The 23,107-nt window shown below is 42.0% G+C and overlaps 1 protein-coding gene across 1 annotated transcript; it reads right to left on the bottom strand.

Annotated features, from left to right (window-relative positions):
• Nucleotides 1–225: 225 nt before the first annotated feature.
• mertka (c-mer proto-oncogene tyrosine kinase a) lies at nucleotides 226–21,949 on the bottom strand. Its single transcript, XM_042065842.1, has 19 exons — nucleotides 21,674–21,949; nucleotides 19,512–19,863; nucleotides 18,700–18,800; nucleotides 18,312–18,479; nucleotides 12,603–12,689; nucleotides 11,329–11,444; nucleotides 10,836–11,016; nucleotides 9,244–9,398; nucleotides 6,386–6,521; nucleotides 5,547–5,703; nucleotides 4,659–4,747; nucleotides 4,270–4,365; nucleotides 4,071–4,151; nucleotides 3,814–3,906; nucleotides 3,261–3,379; nucleotides 2,953–3,062; nucleotides 2,436–2,595; nucleotides 1,476–1,612; nucleotides 226–1,250 (listed from the first exon to the last, which is right to left on the bottom strand). Exons 1-19 carry the CDS (start codon nucleotides 21,729–21,731, stop codon nucleotides 758–760), a joined length of 2,889 nt encoding a protein of 962 aa, XP_041921776.1. The 5' UTR covers nucleotides 21,732–21,949; the 3' UTR covers nucleotides 226–757.
• Nucleotides 21,950–23,107: the final 1,158 nt, after the last annotated feature.

Here is a 23,107-nt window from a genome sequence, read left to right as displayed (position 1 = left end):
AACCACAGCAACAGAATTGCAGAATTGTATTTTCTCTGATTTACAGCTCAAGTTTTATTAACCAGAAGTTTTGATTGCTGAGGTTGCTCATCAAGACTAGGCTAGCCTACATTATGAGGTTTGATTTAACTAGGCCTATTCGCCATCACAAAAGGGAATACAATTTTGAGGTGGGATAGCCTATAAGAAATTCAATGAAGCAGTGGTATAAACATAGGCTATTAGCCTCCTTAACATTTGGTCAGTTTATTATATTTTTATATAATATCATTCTTTTCACATATTTTAAGCACATAACACAATTTAAGTAATCTTCACAAAAGTAGAGCATGGTAAATAGAAAATGACTCATTAGAAAAAAGACTCATTTACAAATCATATACAAATACAATATATACACACAGATCACATGTAGAACTCTCTCATTCTCATTCTCTCTCTCTCTCTCTCTCTCTCTCTCGCTCTCTCTCACACACACACACACACACACACACACACACACACAAAATACCCACAATTAATTCATATCAAGGAAAAGCATCCTTGACAGGAGGCAGCTGCATGTCTTCGCAATATGGGCACAAATATTTCCTATTGAATTTTGAATCAAACCATTGAAAACAATGATGACCTAACAAAATACTGGCATTAGGCATCACATCACACAACCAACAGACTAGGCAAATTGATCATCTTTAATAGTGTCTCCAGACTTTTTGGCTATTATGGGAGGTGAACACTGGAATTGTTTCACTTATCACAGTAAGCGTGTGATATCGCTTGGGCCCTGTTCTGTCCTTCGCTCAGATGCATCTGAGTCACTAAGGGCCTGGTCCTGACCCTCCCTGGACAAGAGTGGCATGTTCACAGCAGCCGGACCACCCGTCACAGAGGGGTCCTCTGAGGAGATGACGATGACATAGCGGTCATCCTCATCCCCCTCTTCGTCCTCCTTGCCGCTCTCGTGAATGTCTGCGGTGACGATGGAGGTGTCCATGCTCTGCCGGCTGCAGGCTGGTGATGAACAAGCCACCGGACCCACGTCTAGTTGGAACTCAGCAGGCTCTGCTGCTGCTCCTGCTGATGTTGTCGGGTCCTCTTCAGGGAAGCTGGTGTTGATGTAGATGAGGTTCTCGCGGCTGGAAACTTCCGGAAGCTTTTCGGCCAGTTTCTCCAGAAGCTCTCTCGCCTGGGTAAAGTCAGGCCGGTCCAGAGGGTCCGCCCGCCAGCAGCTATACATGATCTCATAGCTGGAAATAAAGATGAGGTTTGACAACATGCTGAGGGTGTGCTAGTTAGTGTGTAGTGTACACGTCTTTATATAAACCAGAGATTGTGCTAGCTTTGATCATATGAAAATCTGAAAGGCATATTACATTGCAGAGACAGAGAGAGAGACAGAGACAGAAAGAGAGAGAGAGAGAGAGAGAGAGAGAGAGAGACTTTAGGTAAGGTCATAAAAGCATGATTCTTACAGTTCATCTAGACAGTCATTTGGCTGCTTCAATCTGTGACCGTCCAGCAGGTAGTCATATATCTCATGGTTTTGGACCCCAGGATATGGTGTCATGCCACGTGTTGCAATTTCCCACATTGTCACGCCAAAGGCCCACTACAGGGAAGGAAGTATTAAAGTTTACAGAAAAAAACAGGGATTCCTAAACTGTGGTACGCAAGCTTCCACTAGGGGATACGCGAGATGAAAAAGGCAATGTCGGAAAGGTGCTAAAAATTATTTGTTTTAAAAAATCTTAAGCCTACGTTCTCTTTGTTCTTTGTTTCATAATGTGTTCTCCACACTGTTTTTTTAGTGCGAGAGCTCATAGACCAGTTGCACATTTTGATTTTGTTATTTGTTTTCATGTAGGGCAGCTAATTAAACATGATGCCTGGAATGCATCAATAGAATGTGTTACGTTTTTATTTGTCGGATGGTGGGGGTACGCATGCTGAGTCAGGATGTAGGTGGTGGTAACGCGGAAAACAATTTTTGGGAACCGCTGCAATAGAGAGTATCCTAAATTCAGTACATCAAAATATATGCAGACATTATTTAGAAAAAAATAAAAAATAAATATATATATATATATATATATATATATATATATATATATATATATATATATATATATAGTTTAGTTCACAGCTGAACTAAGCTGAGCTATTAGCACAAGGGTTGGTGCGGTGACATGAACTTTTAAATCACATGTACAAGATTCTGGGCCCTAATTTAAATACTTGGCAGTATTTAGTGCAAAGTCTAAAGTCTGACTACAGGTTGCTTAATAACTATGCAAAATGTATTTGCAAATTTAATACCAGAGAAAGATCCTAAGCAAAAACAGCGGTGGGTCAGCTAAAAGCTGTTTCACGCCACATGATGCTGTTAGTTCATGCACAAGAACTTTGCTCACAGACTGCGTTTTGATTCTCACCACGTCACTCTTTACAGTGAAGACTCGGTCTGCCAGGCTCTCCACGGCTATCCACTTCACAGGCATCTTGGCTATTCTTCCTTGCCGGTAATAGTCACCACTGTATATCTTCTTTGACAAGCCAAAGTCTGCCACACACACGGTCATGTCATCACGTAGCCTAGGAAACGAAAGGAATGTTTTCACACTTCATTTTCACACTTATTTGGCTAAGCAATTCCTGAAAGCTACCCATCTTCCCTAACAATAAGTGAAAATGAAAATGAACACCAGTCCATCACAAAAGCAGTCCATCACAAAAACTTTCTTCAAGGTCTTCTTTAGACCAAGAACTCTTGGGGATGTGTGCCTATGTATCTCCTTTACACTGTGTTTAATACTATATAATCCCAGATAATATCACATGACAATAAGATTACGCAGCAAAAAAACATGATCATTAATCGCCTCATCTTCTTCACAAAAACATATGTCATATTATTTAAAGTTCTCTTGGGGAATTTAGGAAAGTACTTACATGCAATTTCGCGCAGCAAGATCTCTATGCAGAAAGTTCCGGCTACTGAGGTACTCCATACCCAAGGCGATGTCAATCATAAATTTGAGAAGCATCTGTGTGGGCAAGTACTGAAAGAAATGGAATGCTTTCATCATCATCAGTCAGCTCATCATATTGTGCCAAATTTACACCATGGCTGCTCTCACTGCAAACTCATGGAAATGCTTATGAATTCTGCCAACAGGATCTGATTTGCAATTTTAATGTAACTGCATTTGTGTGAGTGATTGCACACAAGTCAAACCCAATATGAGTTATGTGATTACCACAGAACTTTCTCCAAGTCGAGAGCGGAGCAGATAGCTGTGGAGGTCACCGTACTTCATGAAGGGTAGAATGACCATGGGTTTCGGAAAATGATTAGAGCCGACCTCCAAACATACACCTGAAAGAGCATGGGATAAACGCACCATTTCTTATATTCCAACACTTCCAATAACTGATGAAAAGCATAGCAGCATGGACATTTCAAAACATTGTAGAACATGTAAATATAAAAAATGGTTCAAAAGTCATGATATTTAATTAATGTATGTGTATTTTAGGTAATATCAAATTGCAGTTTATGTTGTTTTGATTGTGTAAAGATGAATCAAATAACAATAATTACATTTCTACTGAAATTACTTCAAAAACAAAATGTAAAAAAAAATATTTATGAAAATTCATTAAAATGGTGGATATAGTGTTTTGGAACCAAACTCTTCAAATATTCATCAGATTTGTTATTGTCAGGAGGAGGATGGAGGATTGTTTAATTACTTATTGGCAATGGGTCATATAGAATTTATTTTAACACTATACATATCAGATGTTTACCCATGAGCCCAATGACATTCGGGTGGTGGAAGTCCTTCATGCAGGCTGCCTCATTTAGGAACTCTTCAATCTCCCTCTGAGAGAAGTTATCCACTACAATGACAAAGCATCTCTATTAGAGGCAACTCGCTGACCTAATGAGGTGAAGTGGTTTATGGATATACTGTACAACTATACAATTTTGTATAGTTGATCTTGCATTGTTAATATATCGCTTTATTTTGGTGAACAAAACATAGGGTTTCAAAGAAGCTTACATTTCATTGTCTTCACTGCCACTTTCTCAGAAGTTCCATCTGGCTTCCTCAAATGACCTTCGACCACCGACCCAAACTCTCCTGTGTGGAGAAGAGGGAGAGGGTTGCAGTTAAACACTGTGGCTAATTTGGCATGTTAGGAATGTGACCGTAATTGCCCCCCCTGAGAAAACAGCACAATACAGCACAGCACACCCACCCTCTCCTAAGATCTTCCCTATGGACAGCAGGGCCCTCACAATCATCACGTCCTGCAGTTTAGCCTGTAGCTCCGCGCTCACACCCAGGTTGGCCACTGTGAAGGAGGGGGGATACACCAAGTGTCATTACAGCCACCCACATACCCACAGATGAGATGCAGATCACCAGCACATCAGCAATACCTCAAGTGAAGTCTTCAAGAGAAAGAGCTCAAATGTCCGTTTGCATGAATAAGAGGAAAATAGATAAGGACTTTGCCTTAAATAATTCTACAATTATTTACAAAAGGGTTACGTTCAACAATTATACAAACATGCACAGAAAAAATCAAACCAATCCAAATACTTCCACTTCACACCACTACATAAATAAGAGGCTTTGACCTACATGTGATCTCGATGGCCGAGCGGTTATAAGACCTCTGGGGTCTGTACTGAACTGTGGGCTGAAACTTCCCCTCGTTTGTGAAGAGCTGCCTGTAGGGGGAGCCAAAGACACAAAGACACACACACACACACACACACACACACACACACACACACACACACACACACACACACACACACACACACACACACACACACACACACACACAATTAGAAACATCCATTACAAACACAGTGGTACAGCGACAGCAGGGAGTAGATGAGATGCCAACAATTGTGTACAAATGTGATTCCTCAGAATGGGAGCCTCTGCTACTATGAAATGGCAGGAAGAGTAGATGATTCCACCCCACTGGGACTGACTTTGTTTGTGACAGCGAGCAGCAGACCGCGACACACTTTTTATCAGTATCCTGGTTGGAGAGACTGAGTCACTAACTACAAGAGTGAATTCCATGGAAGAACTTTAGGAGGCAGCTACCAGAAAGGGGGGTGTTGTGGTCGTACTGCGCGTTGTGTGCTTTGCTGAGATAATGATATATTTACGAGCCCTGGCAGCAGACCTGCTCTGCCTGCTACTACCTCCACATGATTAAGAGGAAACCATACTGCTTTTATTGACAAAGCAACCGGATACAGACTCCTTTTAATCAGACACCCCCCCCCCCCCCGCCCCCCTCATCACCACCACCACCCACCCCAACAAACTACTCAAGCCCCCTCCCTCAGGGAAAAGCCTGCTGATTTTCTCCCTGCTGATTTTAATAGCATGTCTACCAGGACAGTTCTGGAGAGGAACAAAACACTACTCTGGACATGCGCACACAAAGTCCCTGGTGAAGAGCAGAGTTGATGTTATTCCAAATGTCTGCATGTGTGCTCAGCTCACCCCAGCCGCGTCTCCATGAGTCTGCTGCGGGTGCATGCGGCGACCCAGAGAACCACGATAAGCAGGCAGATGCCGCACACCACCCCCAGCACCACATACACCGAGTCAGAGCCGTGCTTGTCCGGGCCGAAGGGAGGAATCACAGCCGTGCCTGAAGCTGAAAAGGCCAAGCACAAAAAGGGTGACTCATGGGAGACCAGAAGTGACATGACAGAAGCTATTTCTTTCATTTTAAAAGGTCTTGTGTGGCAATGACAACTTCATCGTGATGGTCACTAAATGGTCAATTTATTATCATTATTCCATTGCACTGTAGTCTGTTTAGCTCACAAAACACAGTCTTAGTCTGGTTAACTATCTTCACTGATTCTTCTATTTACTCTGTGAACAGTGTGTTTAGACGACAAACATGTTAATAACAGCCCATGGAGAAATTCCTCTTTCACTGTAAAATTGGTGTGAAATGCAAAAGGAAATGAATTTAGTCCCTGTAAACCAAAAAACGGATATTTGTTTAGAAACCTTGTATAGGTTAGAAAACTACTCTCCGCTGAAAACATGCAAATACTGTAAACTGTGTGGTACTGATTATGCACTTCATTGTACATAGTGCTCTAAATGTCTGTAGTATGTCACTAAAATACTATTCAGTAAGATGTGTGTGTGCTTAGGTTCAGCTTTCTGCCTGGTTGTTCATATCTAACAGTATTGCCCAGATGATTTACATTTAACATTCAAACTTGACTAAATTGTTGAGTTCAAGCTTCCTGATTAATTCACAGACAAATCAGAGACGGTCATCATCTTTAAGGTGGGGTGGGGTGGGGTGGTGGGTTTACCTGACTGGTTGACTCGTATCCAGAAGCGTGAGCTGAGAGCTCCACTGCCTGCTTGTGTGCGAGCTGCTATCTGGATGCTGTAGGTTGTGTTAAATGCAGACAAAACCCATGTGGCCTCGGTTGTGGGGCTAGAAATCTAAAGCAAGCACAAAAGGAGAATATGGATCAAATGTACAATTCTACAGATAAGCACATAGTTTTATCTAGAGAAAAAAAAAACACTCAGATTCAGAGTATAAAAGGTCCGATCAAACTATATTGATTTTTAATAAGAAAAGAAAGATGCATTCCAGGAGTGGAGATATCCGTCACGGTCTCACTTGGACTAACTCGGACTATCACCTCTAGAAAGATTTCCTGTCATTATGTACATCCTATGAGTCTGTTGATGATTGTACCAATAAAATATCAAGATGGTTCATCACAAATTAAATAAAACCTGATTTATATAGCACCTTTTATACAGCCTTGCAATGCAATGCATTTAATAGTAACATACCCAAAAGAGAGATTAAAAAGAGCTGAACTTGCTGAAGACTTTTTCACTGAGCCTCAGTGTTCTACTTCTACACCACATTCACTGTGCCTTGTAGCTCTCTTGAACATTTGCATTCACCTACTGTGAAATTGACCAAGATAGAGAATTCATCATTTAAATGTGGCCTTTCACAGTCCTGGCGCACACTGACCACTGCGCTATCAAGCCAATTTTGTCTGCAACAATGCACTTGAGGGAGGCCAACTTAAACTGCACGGTCATCTTGGGTATAGTTGCGAAGGCACATTCTTTTGACCACAACATGGTCATGAGTTTAACCAACAGTGTTGTTGATATTCTGTCAAATGGAAAAAAAAGCAGAACACTAAGGAAGAGTCCAGAGCAAGGCTCTTGACCAAGTCAGTGTGGGAGAGGTCACTCCTACCAGAGCTTGCAGCAATGTGTCAGGAAAATAAAGGGGAAGAGTCTTGTTTTTTCGCCACACTGCTGACTGAGGGGAGTTAAGCAGGGCCCTTCTGGGACATGTGATAGCTAAAGGGTGCTATTGCATAATGCAAAGAACATCTGTGTTCCTCTTGGCCACAGACACACTAGTCTTATGGTGAGAGGCATGATGCATGCAGGTTACAAAGCAGAACATTCATGGTCAACAATTACATTATTAACCAAAAACACCTGCTCTGCAAGATTCGAATTCTGTTTTTGGTCACTTATGGTTTTCATTTAATGAAGACATTGAGAGACTACCTTACAGTCTTCACCAAAACAACATTCCAAAGGCTTTAAACTGTAACACCCCGTTAAATGAGCGAGTGTCTGGTGATTAGCAGTCCAGCTGCTAGAACACAGCCTCTCCCATCCACCGTCAGTCCACATGAAGGAGAGGAACAGGTGATCACAGGGAGAAAGAGAGGGGCACAGTTATTACGCACGCTTCCCGTCACTGTTGTTGTTTCAGGGGGTCTTGTGTGTGTGTGTGTGTGTGTGAATCACTGTTGTAGATGACGGGCAGTGAAGCATATGGGGGCACACGTGTGCGTGAAGTCTTTTGTGATATCCCTCCATTCTTTCAGTGGTGACTAATGAATAGAAGCTAGACAGACGGAGAGAGAGAGAGGACAATTCCGTTTTTCTCTCTGTGAGTTTCCTGTAAGGCCTACGTCAGCAGGAATTGTAGGAAGTTGGCCATTGTACTGGATAGAGTACACAGACACGATGCCTCACAAAGGAAACACACATGACTCCGGCATCAGCCTTCATGACACATTAAAAAGTTCATACAAAAAACTAGTGAGACTTATTATGACTTTCTAACATATTTTCCTCTTAGAGGTTTTCCTTTTTATTTTGTCATCAGTTACGCATTATAGCATAGCTATTCAGACACTATACTGGTGCTTTGTATATTATTTGTTTTGTCTGAACTCTTGCACTTTAATATCCTTGTTTTAGTAAGCAATCGACTATATTACTATATCATTGTGGGAAAGATTCAAGATTTGGCTGAAACCATCGAAACTTGAGATCTAGTTTTTTCTTCACATGCCCACACTAGAAAAAATGACTCCAGCTGTTTCTGACCACTTCTGCTTGAAACAGAATAGCCCAAAGGTCCTCAAGGCACTGGGTCCACTTGTACACAAATGAAATTACATTACATTGTACATTATGAGAATGAGAAGAGAAGATAAAGGTAAGGAGAGAGTCTGAGCAGGGGTAAGGTTACTAATTTGTTCATGGATATTGAAATGATCATTTATATTAAAACCATGAACAAACCGTGATTGTACATCATTTCATGCATATTTCACTTCCCAATGACTTGAAAATGCTGTTTGAACAATTCTTGTTTTGCACATTACCAAAAAATCCCCCATTTACTGTGAAACAGTTAAGATGATCTGAAACCATTTACGACTATTTGATAAACAACTGAGAACATGTAACAAAACTCAAGAACATCACAAAAGCTGACAACTCCCACAAAGTCTGTTATTCTAAAACCACTCCCAACATTTCAATTTCCCACCATAAAAGGAGAACATGAAACAATATTTTTGGAGTTCAGAGGTAGAGTGAACCTCGCCAAAACCCCCTTTTAACTTCACCTTCTCCGCAGGCTTCCTCAAGGTTAAAGCCAGGTGAGATTTACACCCACACACACACCCACCCCCCCCCCACCCCACCCACACACACAGACACACACAGGCACACACACACACACTGCCAACTATCTAAGGCTATTACAAATGAGTCCAACAAACACAGGACATACAATTCAGCACTCTGAGGAAGATATACTCTCATCTTGGCATTCACGTGTTATTCCCCAAAAGTGCTGACGTAGCATGACACTCACCTTGTTCAAGTGGGTGCCATTCACACCATGCTTGATGATAACGTCATAGCCCTTCAGGATCCCATTGATCTTGTCTGGGGGTGGCGGCAACCAGCGGATGACCATCACCGACTCGTTCAGCTGCACGGACACGTTACGGGGTGGCTCTGAGGGCACTGCACAAGTCAAATCAGGACAAAACGTCAACTTAAACCAACACATCCAGTTACACACTTTAGATTCTGCCTCAGTAAAGTTCAAATTAATTTTGTCTAGTCACTAATTGCTACATCACACTAGTTGTACTCATAATCCCAGCAATGCATCCGGTCATGCTCAAGTCTGCAGATTTAGTTCAACATAATCAGCTAAACTCGGGTGTTATGTTACTGTGGTGAAAAATTGTTCTAGAACATGTGGCATGAATCTTTCAGGGACTGTAAACACCCTTGAAGCCTTCTAAATCTATAAAAATCTATGCTGAATCAGTAATGCCAATTACATGACTGGATTAACATAATTATTTATTTGTTTTATTTATTATCAGCAGTTTCTCAACATATGTGTTCATTCTTTGATATTTCAACCTCAGATTAAGTGCAGCAATAATACACTGCCTTGCACTGTGTACAGCATTGAAATGTACCTTGACTATGGTACATCAACCCCCAAAAATATCTTCCCGGCCTCTAGGAATATGGAGGAAATCCTAAGCAGCCACACCCAACAAGAACAACACACAGCCACCAGGAGTCCACCCCTGCTGCCATTCAACAGAGGAACACTGACGGGGAACAGAGGGGATGTGACCAATTATTTCCACACAGGAACCCCTTGTAGCTTGCATCATTTCCTCTCGCTAACATGATTTCTGAGGCTTTTTCAGATGGTTTTGATATCTATACAAATCAAGAGATGGCTTAGCCTAGAAATCTAGACGCACCCTAGCGGCGGCAAATTAATTTGCTCAGCCTGTACGTCTAGTATCAAACCATAGGGATTTCTATTGGCTGACGCCGTGGACTTCATCCAATCACAGCACTCTATTTTGTTAGTCTTAAGGCGGGCTTAACAGGATAACAACATCCTGCGACAGTGAACAACAAGGAAGGTGGCTATGGCGAACGAAGAGCGGTTGTTTGAATCGGCGTTGGCGTCAACTTTGGAGGAGTTGGACTTGTGCTTTTCTTTGAAAGTTGAGCAACACAATGCACTCCTTTCGAAGAAGGATGTATTTGCCGTTTTGCCGACCGGATACGGATACGGTCGTAGCGCTGGCCTATTGCATGCCTAGGCAGTTTGAAAGACAATTCTCTGCCCGCCCCTTGGATTAAGCGAGGTGAATGGTTCGATTCCAGACTATACATTTCAATGATATAGGATGGCCCGCCAGGCTAGAGATGACTACTTGTTACTGCAAAAGAAGTCTGCTAGTCATTTGGTTCTTTTCATCAACGGATATTCCACAGGGCATCATTTTTCTCTAGATTGTTTGCTCTAACTTACCTACAGAGCTCAGTTCTCAGTTCTCATTTACACAGTGTAATTTGGATGTACTGTATATTGGTAACTGCTTAGGAAGCAGCCTAAATGCTGTGGAGTGGGTTGCTCACCTCCCTCAGGTGTCTCTGTCTTGACCCATGTGCTGGGCTGTGACTTGCCCACCTCATTGGTACAGTATACACTCATGTTGTACTTGGTCATGGCCTTCAGCCCGGTCACATCGTGCTGGAACGGCGGCACGTGGGCATTGACCACTCTTGTAGGATTGTCCTTTCTGTTGAGCTCACGCACCTGCCATGGTCAAAAGCCAAGAAGAGAAATCACTATGAGACCTTCAGGGTACTTCAGGCTTTCAAAACTAGTGTAGTCCTAAACTAGTCAACTGAGTATTTAGATGGAGCACAAACGTAATGACAACCTATCCTAAAACACAAGACATGCATGAAGGGAAGTAATATTGTTAACAGTTTAGACATGCTAAGATATGATCATCATCATCTTTATTTTGTTTTGGCATTCATGAGCTTGACCATTGATCACTAATGGTTTGACCATTTCCCAGAGGATATGCTGAAGAGGAAGGAACATTACTGTGGACCTTACCGAGATGGAGCAGTTGGAGAGGGGAGAGAAGCCATTGTGCCCCGGCGTCCAGGCCAGGGTCAACCTATTGGAGCCCTGCTCCGTCACAGTCAGGCCAGTGATACGAGCTGGCAGACCTGGGAGGTTACATTAGGTTACATTTTCAAAAATCAAATGTGTTGTTCTAATGCAAGTGTTTACTCTTTTTCTCTTCACAGACACCGTCTGATGATGCACCCAGACATCATCAGCAGCATTTGTTTTCAGAGATGGGAAGTAACACAGTACAAATAAGTACTGTACTTACATTTCACTGTATACTGTACTGTACTTACATGTACGTACTGTACATTTTCAGGTACGATTTTCAAGTTTCAGGTATTACAGGTACTTTACTTCAGTATTTATTTTCTAACAACTTTTTATTTTATTTTATCCCCTATATCTTCACATGAATAGCTGTATTTTCTACACCTTACATTTTAAAAAATGGCTCATTGCTTTTGTTTTAATGCATTTGAGGTATGTCAAAAATAATGCTAGTCTGTTCACACACTTAAACTTTATGCACACAAAATACTCAATAAAAACAGCCCCTACAAGAACTTGGTTACTGACGTCTTAACGCCCAAAACTATCTCAGCAGTGACATGAAAACATGAGACATGAAACTGCCCAAACTGGTCTCAGAGATATGGGAAAATGTGTTGTGTAATGCTGCGAGCACTAAGACAAATTTTAACTGGATATGTCCTTATGTCCTTCCTTGCTCCTATCCTGCTTTATCTTAAAGCTTTGTGATGAGTGGGCTTTCCTAGTCTTGAAATACAAAAAAAGTCAATGAGTCCGCACGAGACAACCCTTTACCCTCACCAATAAAACAAGCAAATTGTGTCTACTTTCTCCCACATTAACATTTAACACAACTTGAATCTCTTCACTCAGTTTTTGAAGAACCATTCCAACTGCTGCTTAGCTTGGCTTATTTGCCAGGTAGTTAGCTGATCGTTAGTCCACATCGTCAGTCAGTTTTTTGACCATTAGTAATTAAACAAAATCGCACTTTGTCATCAGAATTATCAGTGTGAATGCACTTATGTGAATAAAAACACAGTGCTAGTGACCAATGAAAGGATTTACACCCTATTATTGTGTATAAAAAAAACAGTTGTAAAATAGTTGTAGGCTACTTTTGAATACTTCAACTTTCACTTGTATTGGATTAATATTTGACAATGTGGATCAGTACTTTCACTTAAGTAAAGTATACTTTGTACCGTCTCTGTTCCTTTTACCTTTGATGTTAATGTGTGCCTCTCTGGACAAGGTAAGACCCCTTGAGTTAATGGCTTCACAGCTGTACTGGGTGGGCTTGTCAACACCTAAAGAAATAGAAAATACAAAAAAATACAGTAATTATTGCCATTTTGTTTGTCCTTTCACATAAATACTACTCATTCATTCCAACATTCATTCCAGCAGCAGCAACAGGTAAAAGACAAACCATTACCCTACAAGTCAGACTCCATTTAATATAACAGGCATGGAACAGACATATCCACCTCAATGCTGAATGAACAACGATATAACAATGCACCACAGAGGTGAAACAGAGTGGCACAACCTTTTCATGCCAGTTTCTCCTGGTGACTCATCCCAAACACATTTTGTCTTTTCGGGTGAAATGGCTGGGAAATTATGTAATTTCAACACCTAAATGGTATAGCTGTGCACATCAATAGCTGAATTAAGACTCCCTGAGCACAATAGATGTCAAGGGTAATGTGGAGTGCCATCTCTCCCTGTAATGTCACACTGATCCCCTCATGAATGCACAAACCCCAGAAACTCACACTCAATTTGAGGTTGAACAACAACAAAAAAAACATAGAGCTCTTTTTGAAGGCTTTACAACGTACACTTGGTTAATTCAATTATCCAAGTCAACCTTTCTTTGAATGTCCCCCTGATATGAGGTTCATACAGCCACTGTCGGCACACAGTACCAGTCTTTCAGCTGCTCTCGAGTACTCCCCTGCTCCCTGCAGAAGGTCGCCCCTTCACCCGCCCCATCTCCATCACGTCAACACAGCCAGCTCCACCACACCAGCCATACTCCGGCTGCTCGTGGAGCCCCATAATATCCCTTTTGTGTGCCTTTATTTCTTTATTTCCACTCCAGTCCAGGCTCTCCCTCGTTCTCTCTCTCTCTCTCTCGCTCTCCCTCTCTCTCTCTCTGAAACCTGACAGGAAGCTATTTGTTGTTGTTGTGCCACTTGTGCGTCCTGCTGTTTAGGACCAGTGTGTGTGGAGGTGGTGGTGGTGGTACAGTGCTGCCTGTTCAGCCCAAGGCAACTGAGGAGAGATCAGAGTGTGCGGCACAGCTTGGAGGCAAAGCCATTTCCAAAAGCCTTCAGTGGCACAGCTCCTGCTTTTCCTCTTTTTTCAAAGCTGCCTGGATCTTGAAATAAGCAATTGCGGTAGTTTGACCAACTGCTTGATCACACAGGGCCTTTACTGGAAATAGCCACATACATCATGCGCCGAAAGCTCAGGCTTTCAAAAACCAGCGACTCTCTCTACAGTCTTAGCCGCTTGCATGCGTTTTTAACTACACAAGATGCGTCCAGCAGGCTGAAATGCGGCTCTGCCACATCGTAAACAGGCCTCCAGTTACAGCTGAAGGACAGCACGTGCTGACCCTACTGCAGAAGGAGTGCCAGACCAATCAGAATGAGGCCATCAGAAAAACAAAAGCTCTCAAAGAGCGAGGACAACCAACTTTGGAGAATAACCACGCTCCTAGTATTTTACTCTTAGCGAGCTATTTCAGCTGTGTCCCTTGCTAAACACACACGCTCACACGCTCACACGCACACACACACAAGCACACACACACACACACACACACACACACACGCCTCCTTTGGCCTCCCACAAGCAAAAAACAAGAGAAGGGCTGATTGTCAGTGTCTCCACTCTGCTCTCAACTCATTAAGAGTGTCTACGAGTCACCCTGAACAAAGCAAACAAAGCGCAGCAAAAACGGCACTCGCTTTCCTTCCTCCTCAACTTTCACTTCATTCAGAACTTTGGTGGTAAGACCCTTTTCATCAAAACAAAACTTAAGGAGACACTATCCTTTCGATTAGTACCACACAAATAAGAGAAGGTTTAAATAAATAATAATTTGAGGAAAGTGAAAGACAAAATTCACAAAAGATCTGCATTTGCATTTGCATCTGTGCCAAAACCTTGAGTGCCCTGGCGGATGGGTAGTCCTGTAGTACAGAGATTTGTTTTCCCCGACGGGCACTAAAGAGCTCTGGCACTTCACACTGCTCCACATTATGTTGAGCAGAGTCTGATCGCTCCTCTGTGTAGCTGAGCTCAAACATCGAGTCTGACATGCCATACCCACTAGCAAGCAACATGCCTGCAAATATCATAGTGTGATAAAAATCTACAACTGTATAGTTGAAATGGCTTATTTTCCGAAAGTTAAAGTGTTTTTAATCAGACTTCCCTGAAAACCAGGATTCAAACTGATTCTATTTGGGTGGTTAAATTGTTGAAAGGTCAGACGTAGGTGACTCATTGTGAGTCAGTCTACTGAATCCTCATGAGAGGATGACAGACAGAGAGGGTAAATTCAATTAGTAAACTCACATAAACAGGCTGAGTAGTTAACACCACAATCTCACTTTAGAGGCCAAAGCAAACCACATACAAAGAGATACAATAACCTAGTCCTTTATATTTGCTCTTGTAATAGAAAATAGACTGAGAGGTTCGGGGTTGGGTTTCCTGCGTGCGTATGGCCGTATGCCCTGCCTGTCCACACACAGAAGCTAGCGGGCTAATCTTAATATGATTGCATAAGAGGCCTTTCCTGTATGGAGGGCTAAGGACAGAGGACTGAAGTTCAACAAACGTCCCAGAGGAGCAGAGGCGCTGGGGAGGATGTTCACTGAGGCCAATTCCTACTGACCATACAGCACATAACGAGAGGTTGACCGCAGACACGCGCTCTCTCTCACTCTCACACACACACACAAACACACACTCTGGAAATGGAAAAAAAGGAAAATCTAGGAGGACACAAATAGCTACTAGATAAACAAGATAAACAAACATACAGTACCGTCCAGAATTTTTGGCATCTCTGCTAAAGTTGACTAAACAATGTATAAACAATAATCTGATGGTTATTTTTTGTAATCTCACAATGAAAACAATGAGGAAAAATCCAACCTTGAAGGGAAACAAATGTATTTTCAGAAAAAGGAAAATCTCAAAGAAATAAATGTTTTTAACAAAAACATGTCGCTCAGAATTATTGACGCCCTGCTTGTAATACCTTCTTAAGCCTCCCTTTGCCAATAAAACAGTTTGTTATATTCTCCTATGACACTCCATGAAGTTGGAAAATACAAAGCAAGGCGCCGCGTGGCCAACATGTTTTTGTTAAAAATATTTATTTCTTTGAGATTTTCTTTTTTTCTCATAATAAATTTGCTTCCCTTCAAGGTTATACTTTTCGTCATTGTTTTCATTGTGAGATTACAATAAATTAAAATACAACATAATTTTTTTATACCTGTTTTTAGTCAACAACAAGGTGGCAATACTTCTGGAGGGTACTGTATTTGTGAATCCCTTTCTCAGTACTGAACAATCACCTCAATTCAGACTCTGGCCATATTGGCTCTACTGAAGACCTATTCCCGCTCATCTTGAATTACTTTAGTCCAGGCTTCCCTCCAAAAGAGCTGATATACAATTCAACAGTATCTGAGCTGAGCTTTCTGGGAATTGAATGACAGTGAACATTCCTCTCATTTCTCTTTTCCTCTAATCCATCTCTCTGGGGCAGATGCTCAAAACAGAAACAGTGCATAGCTCTGATACACTCCCGGCCCACTGCAGATTGCCATCAGTGCGCTATTCAAGGGTGGTTCTATTGTGTGATCACAGATTCTAGAAAGGAAAAGGAACACATTTCCAAATTCCCCTTTTCATCTATGTTAGCACAGTGCAGATCTAGCAGATCTGCCAACCAAACGACTACATTACTGGAATACTTGGAGGCCTGAGGATCTAACTTTACACAACACAATGGCCATTCTAGTCCACATTTATTTTTACAGCATTTTGATGAATATCAAAATGAATATGAATGTCCACCCTAGTCCTGTCAACAAAGAACATAAGCAGAACACAGACCTGGGCAGGACGCTACCTGTTAAAAGTATGTACTGTGTGCACTCCACATTGCATACCGTTTTCTTCTGCATACAGTGATAAATCATTTAGTGCTTAATCTATAATCAGTACTTGTGCAAAACCCAAATTACAGGAATACAGACTGGTACTAATTTTGGAGACAAGGTTATGGGGATATATCTACAAACATACTTGTCTTAGCTTCATAGTGATCACCTCACTCAAAAGTCAACTGAAAGTGGTGCAGCCAAGTGATATCAAAGAGTGTTAGGATAAACCTCTCACTCTGGGCATGGTGCAACACATAATGGGTAAAGCAGCCATCTAATCTGTTGATCCTTAGTCCCCTACAGAGAGAGAGAGAGAGAGAGAGAGAGAGAGAGAGAGAGAGAGAGAGAGAGAGAGAGAGAGAGAGAGAGAGAGAGAGAGAGAGAGAGAGAGAGAGAGAGAGAGAGAGAGAGAGAGAGAGAGAGAGAGAGAGAGAGAGAGAGAGAGAGAGAGAGAGACCAGGCTGGCCCTACAGTGTAACTGAGTACTAACCCCCTACCGCTGCCTCTCCCCATGATGCAGTGGGTCGACCCATGAATGCGGCCTTTGTCCACACAATACCGCGTCCACCCCTGACACCAACCACTCCACATGCACTGCCAAAGCAAAGCTACCTTTCACTGCAGCCGGCTACATTGCTCAACCAGTGTGACTGGGGTCAGCTTACGAGCAAGGGGCTGAATTTCTCGGACGCAGAATGCAACAGGTGGCACAGATTTTTTTTTTATTACTGACAGGAATTTATCCAAGATGCAAGAAGTGTGTCACACCGCATGACAGACCAATTATTCCATCCATACATCCCAGCATATCATAAAGCAACTGAAGCAACGGCCACAACTTTGATGGTGATCAATGTTTATTTTTTTCCCCCTAAGCTAGGGGCTGCAATGGCAGAGAACACATGGAGCAGATCTCTAAAGACTGATGAAACTCATGTCTTGTCACTTTCTCTGAGCTGCTGCTGCTACGGAAATAACATTCACACTCATTCAGAACTCACTGTACCACTGAGTCACATATTAGAAAACATCACGCAGAAACCAGGCTGTCTTTCTGAAAACCCTTCCCCCACAACCAAAGGCTGCCTATCAAGAGGTACTCACTCTCTCCCTAATATTAACCTGAGAGATATAGACAGATACACTGACAGATAATGAGAACAGAGTTGCCTGACTCAGATTCAGATTCATCAGAGACAATGAGTCGTCTGTGTAGTTGGTTCTATCTCGCTGGATTCTCAGCTTTCAGTCAAAGGGTCATCCACCCCTTATTCCATTATTCACATCTCTCTTCAATCACCTTCACTTACAAATGCAAGCAAGCGATCTCTGCTCTGTGTTGGCCAAAACTAACAGCAAATGTAAATCAGCCAAACGCATCCAACTAAAGCAAAAAGCACAACACCCAAATTCCAGCCTCCAGCTGTCATCAGCAAGACTACCGCAGCCAGCGATGGAGCAGCTCGCTCACTCAGGACTGCTCATCACACCAGTGGCACGTGATATTTCCCCCAATTAGGGAACCATTAAACAGTAATCACAACAGGGGAATTGCACTTATTTGTACTGTTCTTTTTGTTTGTTTGATTGTTTGCTTGCTTGCCTGCCAAAGTGGAAATGAAATTGAGGAATGAAACCTCATGCAGGAGCAGCAGATTAAGACAGAGAGGAGTAATGTGTGTGTGTGTGTGTGTTAGGGAGGAAATGAGCAGACACTGACAGTCTTACCTGTGATGCGGATGGTACTGGGAGAGGGCTCAGAGATGTTCCGCACTCCGTTGTGGTACCACCAAATTGTGACCGGGTGAGGAGGACCCACAGCCTCACAGGTCAGGTCAAAAGGGGTATTCTGGGTCACGTTCACGTCACTGGGCTGTTTTGTGAATGTTGGCAAACCTGAGGGATTAGAAAAGAGAGCTCGGTGAGAGTGGCAATTCCTCACATACAGCAATGACAAAGCACTGTGTCCGAAATCATTTATGTTATCATTCCTAGTTTCAAACGAAATAAAAAAAAAAAGAAGATATTTGCCTCCTACAAGATTAGATGATACAGTATTGTGATTAGAGATAAGGACAAGGGGAAATGAGATTAGACGTGAACAGAATGAGCTCACCTTCGACCTCTACTTTAATGGGGTCTGATTCAATCAAGGTGTTACTGAGACCAATCCTGCAGCGATACTCTCCCGCATCAGCACGCTGTACTTTTGAGATTCTGAGGGAAAGAAAAAAAAAGTATAACAAATAAATAACCCCTCATGGTAAACTGGGCTTTTTAGTCACACTAACCTAAGCAAATAATAATTACACAAGCCATGGTGTCATGCATTAAAGTCTACTACTCAACTATAAAAGTATGTATAAATGTCATAGAGTCATCCTCCATGGCAAGAAGACTAATCCAGTTTAGTTGACCAACAGATTGTTATCTAGACATTTCTGGGACTTTCAGTATCAGCACTAGGCTGGGGACCATATAGTGTATTTGAATTTGCGCAGATCCATTGGGACAATCTCCCATTCATACCCATTTCCCAATCACCGAAAACTCAGGACATTATCACAACTGCTTGTCCAACATGGAGCGGGCTTTATATGATAACAGTCAGAGGATGGTTGCCACTGCTTTGTACACAACCAATGTCTGTGCTGATGGCACGAGCAATAAACAACATGCATGAGTATCTTCATTCACATTGCATAAACACCTGCGTTTACAAGAAAGATTTCTTTGCTATGCTGGCTGAAAAGATTCGGTAAGAATTTAATGTAATACTTTAATTTAATTTCACCGCTGGTTACACTCCTTGTAAATCGAAAGTGAACTAAGAGTTCTCAGACCAATATCCCAGGCCACATCAGCACGGGAGCTCTGGGGGAAAAGCAGTAGTGGATTATTGGGAGTGAACTGCTCTGAAACTCTTACCTCATTTTGGAAAGCAGACTAAACTGGCCATCAATGTGAAGATCAGTTTGCAAGCCGTACGGTACCTCCACCCCATTCTTGATCCATAGGATGGTCAGGTCCGGCTTGCCCAAGCCGGTGACGTCGATGGAGCAGTTGAGGGTCACGTCCATTCCCTCAGAGAGGTTGATGGTGCCCACGGTTGGCCTGAAACGGAGCAGCTTGATCTTGTCTGGGCTCAGGTGGACACTAGCGGCTCGGCCCGGGACAATGAGGGGCTCCGGGCCTGTCGTAGGCCTGGGGGAGCGTGGCTGTCGAGCCAGATGGACGGGGTGTCCAGAATGTGAGGAGGATAGGCTGTCGTCAATGAGTGCTGTTTGGGAATTACCAGGAGTGAGTTCTGCTCATATACTCAAAAGTTGGAAATATGTCATGGCCTTCCATACACTTATAAAAAGTCAATTCAAAAATTTCAACTTGTGCAGAGAATGCACAGAATATGAAACTGGGAAAAGCAATATCATGAGTTTCGGCACTGGAGAGCCAGGATAAGCGCCTCATCCTCTAGGTCTCTGAAGAGATCATCCTCTAGACAAACTCATTCTGATGTCCAATTTAAGCCAGCCAAAGCGCCCCTGAAAACCAAACATACCTTAGCTTTTTATGAGAGATGCAAAGCCTCAAGGAATTTCCCTTCTGTCTAGGTATGCTTTTAGAACACTTTCACTTTCTGGCGCAGGTGAAAGAGTATGAGTAAGCAGTGATGTAATATTCCTCTGGGATCCTTTCTAAAAAGGCTTCAGAGAGCTCACCCAACGGGAACAGGGAGGAAATTCCTGCCATTCTTAGGCCGGAATTCTGTTATCTAAGGAAGCATGTTGATAACCCTGGAAATATTGCCGCCTCTTACCTAAGCATATCTTCAAACCAAAAGTGTTGTTATCCTTCCATAATTGTCTGACTGAGCTGGAGGCTGAGATTAATATTTATATTTTTAAATAAACTCGTCAATCTTAACAACTTGTAGGCTATTGCACAACACTTTTCAGTGATCTTTGAATACAGTTTGCTCTGATTTAGGACTACATCTATTGTTTTTTTTGCAGTTTCAGTAGGCTAACAATAAGCCAAATAATGAACGGGGAACATATTGCCTCTAAAGGGACTAGGATTTGAACAGTGACTGTATATGTCAAAGGAGTGACCTAGCATCACTTCGACAGGTGTTTTTTTCATCTTCAAGCTTCACTGATCTCTCCACTGAAGAAATAGCCTACAAATCCCATTTTAAACATCTTAGGAACGGCTTCATCCCCATCCTATAGGTTTAGAATGAGCTCACCTCTACTACTAATTCATTTAGACTAGGCCTCAAAGACCACAACCCAAACATCGCTAAAATGGCACAACCTACCATAAAAGGTGGGAGAGAGCTGTTCCAAACCCATTTCATTCTGGAACCCAGATGTTCAGTGTTTGATATAGTTTTACACAAGAACTTCAATCGTCAAGACAACACAATATGCTGAAATGCAGTAGGGAAAGAAAACAGGCCATTCAAATGCCACAGTCTTTTGATAGCCTACTTTGAACTGTTGTCACTTCCCTCAATAACATGCCAAAATGCTCAGTGAAAGGTGGTGATCGAGCGGAGAACTGTCACTGTAAAACTTATGTTTCATACTTGTCAAGTGGCACAGCTGCAATTTGCTTTCATTTCTTTACACCAATTTACTAAAGACCCACTTTTAAAGAAATCAGTCACTAAGTGAGCTAAAGACGGACTTTCAGGGAATATGCATACCTGCGTGTGAGACATAAACAGTGAATTCCCAAGGGAATTCCGCGCTCCAGGTTTTATTAATAGCATAATTGATAACAGCTGATTTTTTGAAGTCTTTTGAAGTCTTAACCATAACAACAAAGATGATTTCTTGGAGGCCTATACAGCACGCATCCAAAGGCTTGATACCAAACCCTACAACAGGGAAAGTGCATGGCAATCAAAATACCACCAAAGCAAAGCCAGGCACAACAACGGAGTTGCTGCTGCCGCTGCCGCCGCTACATATAGAGTGATTTTATTTAGAGAGCAATCCTTTCTGTGGCAGTACTAGTCTTAATAGTCATGCTTCTTCATTTCAAAATAGCCTAAGATGAAACAGTAACAAGTAACAACTTACCAGAGGCAGACGGTGCAAGAAGTAAACACACAATCCAAGTAGCTACTTTAAAATCCATTTTCTTTAGGCAAAGAAAAAATAAGCGGTAAAGTAAAGTTGGATCTTTTCTTGCCTCGAAGTTAATGATCGCCAAAAACGCTGGCTCCAACTGGTAACAAGTTAATTAAAGTTACATCGTCTTTGATGTAGTGAAGTTTAAGATATTTTCCGATCAGAGTGCAGTGGCTCGCCACGTCCCGCGGCAGAGCAGAAATGCAGCCGAGTTTTCCACGCGTTGTGCTGCTGGGATAAAATGTAAACTTCTCGTGTGACGTCACTTCAAATCTGAGAGTGGCCATGACAGAAGAGTGGTGGAGCTACAAGTAGCAAACTTGAGGAAGCAAGGCACTTAGGCTACTTTAAATAAAAAGTTTCATGTGTGGCTTGAAAGTGTGCATAAAAACGTTTTTTACAGGCAACAACCAGCTATCATAAATTGTCTTAGGCCTACATATTTGTTGTGATGAGGGGTCCCCGCCTTTCCTCCGAAACAAGTTACACACAAAGCTTTATCTATGTAAACAGGCCAGAAATAACCAGAACAATCTGAGGTAATTACAATTACACTTAGTAGACTACTACGACAGCGGTTCATCTTTCAACTTTATTCCTTAACCGCACTCAGCTAAGACTCATGAAAGGGACGGGTATTGGAACCATTACACCATCTAGATGTGATTAATCTACTAAACTCCGTTAAAAAGCTCAGTTGCTTTGATGCATTGTTACGGTGTATATGAATAGTGTCATGTTTTCATCTGCAGTAGTGTGACATGTATCCACCGGGGCAAACATTTTAGAATAACATTTGATAGAAGCTTCCAGTATGGCCACTCTGTTTAAGATTGTTTTTTTTTTAGAGCGAACATAACCTGCTCTGAACCAGGTTAAATAAGCCATTGCAATTTAAATCTTGGCTTTGGCATAGCGCCATAACTGTTACTAGCGCAATGTTATTACATTTAATCATATAGTTTTACAGATAAAGGTGAAGATCACAATTGAAACACAACTGAAATTGAAACACGTTGAAATACGTACAAAAATACACACGGACACGATGTTTATTTGTAAATGCCATAAACGTAGATGAACGTCATTTATTTTCAGATTTCTTTCTTTCTTTTTTAACAGTACAAACAGATACGGCATACGATCATGCGCTCAGCATCATAACAAAAGATTTGTTGAACAAATAAATATGCCACTGAATTAATTGCTGTTTCTCAAAGATTGTCCAGCGGGTGGCGCACTTTGACTTATTATCCAAAGAACCTGATTCATATTTTCTCCAAGGACTGCCATTTTGTTTTGGAACATCACGTTTTACCTTTTGACCTTACAAAAACCCTGAGATGTTAATGGCATTGAATCGTTCAGGGTTTAGAATCGAAA

The sequence above is a fragment of the Alosa sapidissima genome, chromosome 16 (genome assembly GCF_018492685.1).
Source record: "Alosa sapidissima isolate fAloSap1 chromosome 16, fAloSap1.pri, whole genome shotgun sequence".
Classification (NCBI taxonomy): domain Eukaryota; kingdom Metazoa; phylum Chordata; class Actinopteri; order Clupeiformes; family Clupeidae; genus Alosa; species Alosa sapidissima.
The sequence above is the reverse complement of the archived record's forward strand: the minus strand, read 5'-3'. Positions and strand labels throughout refer to the sequence as shown.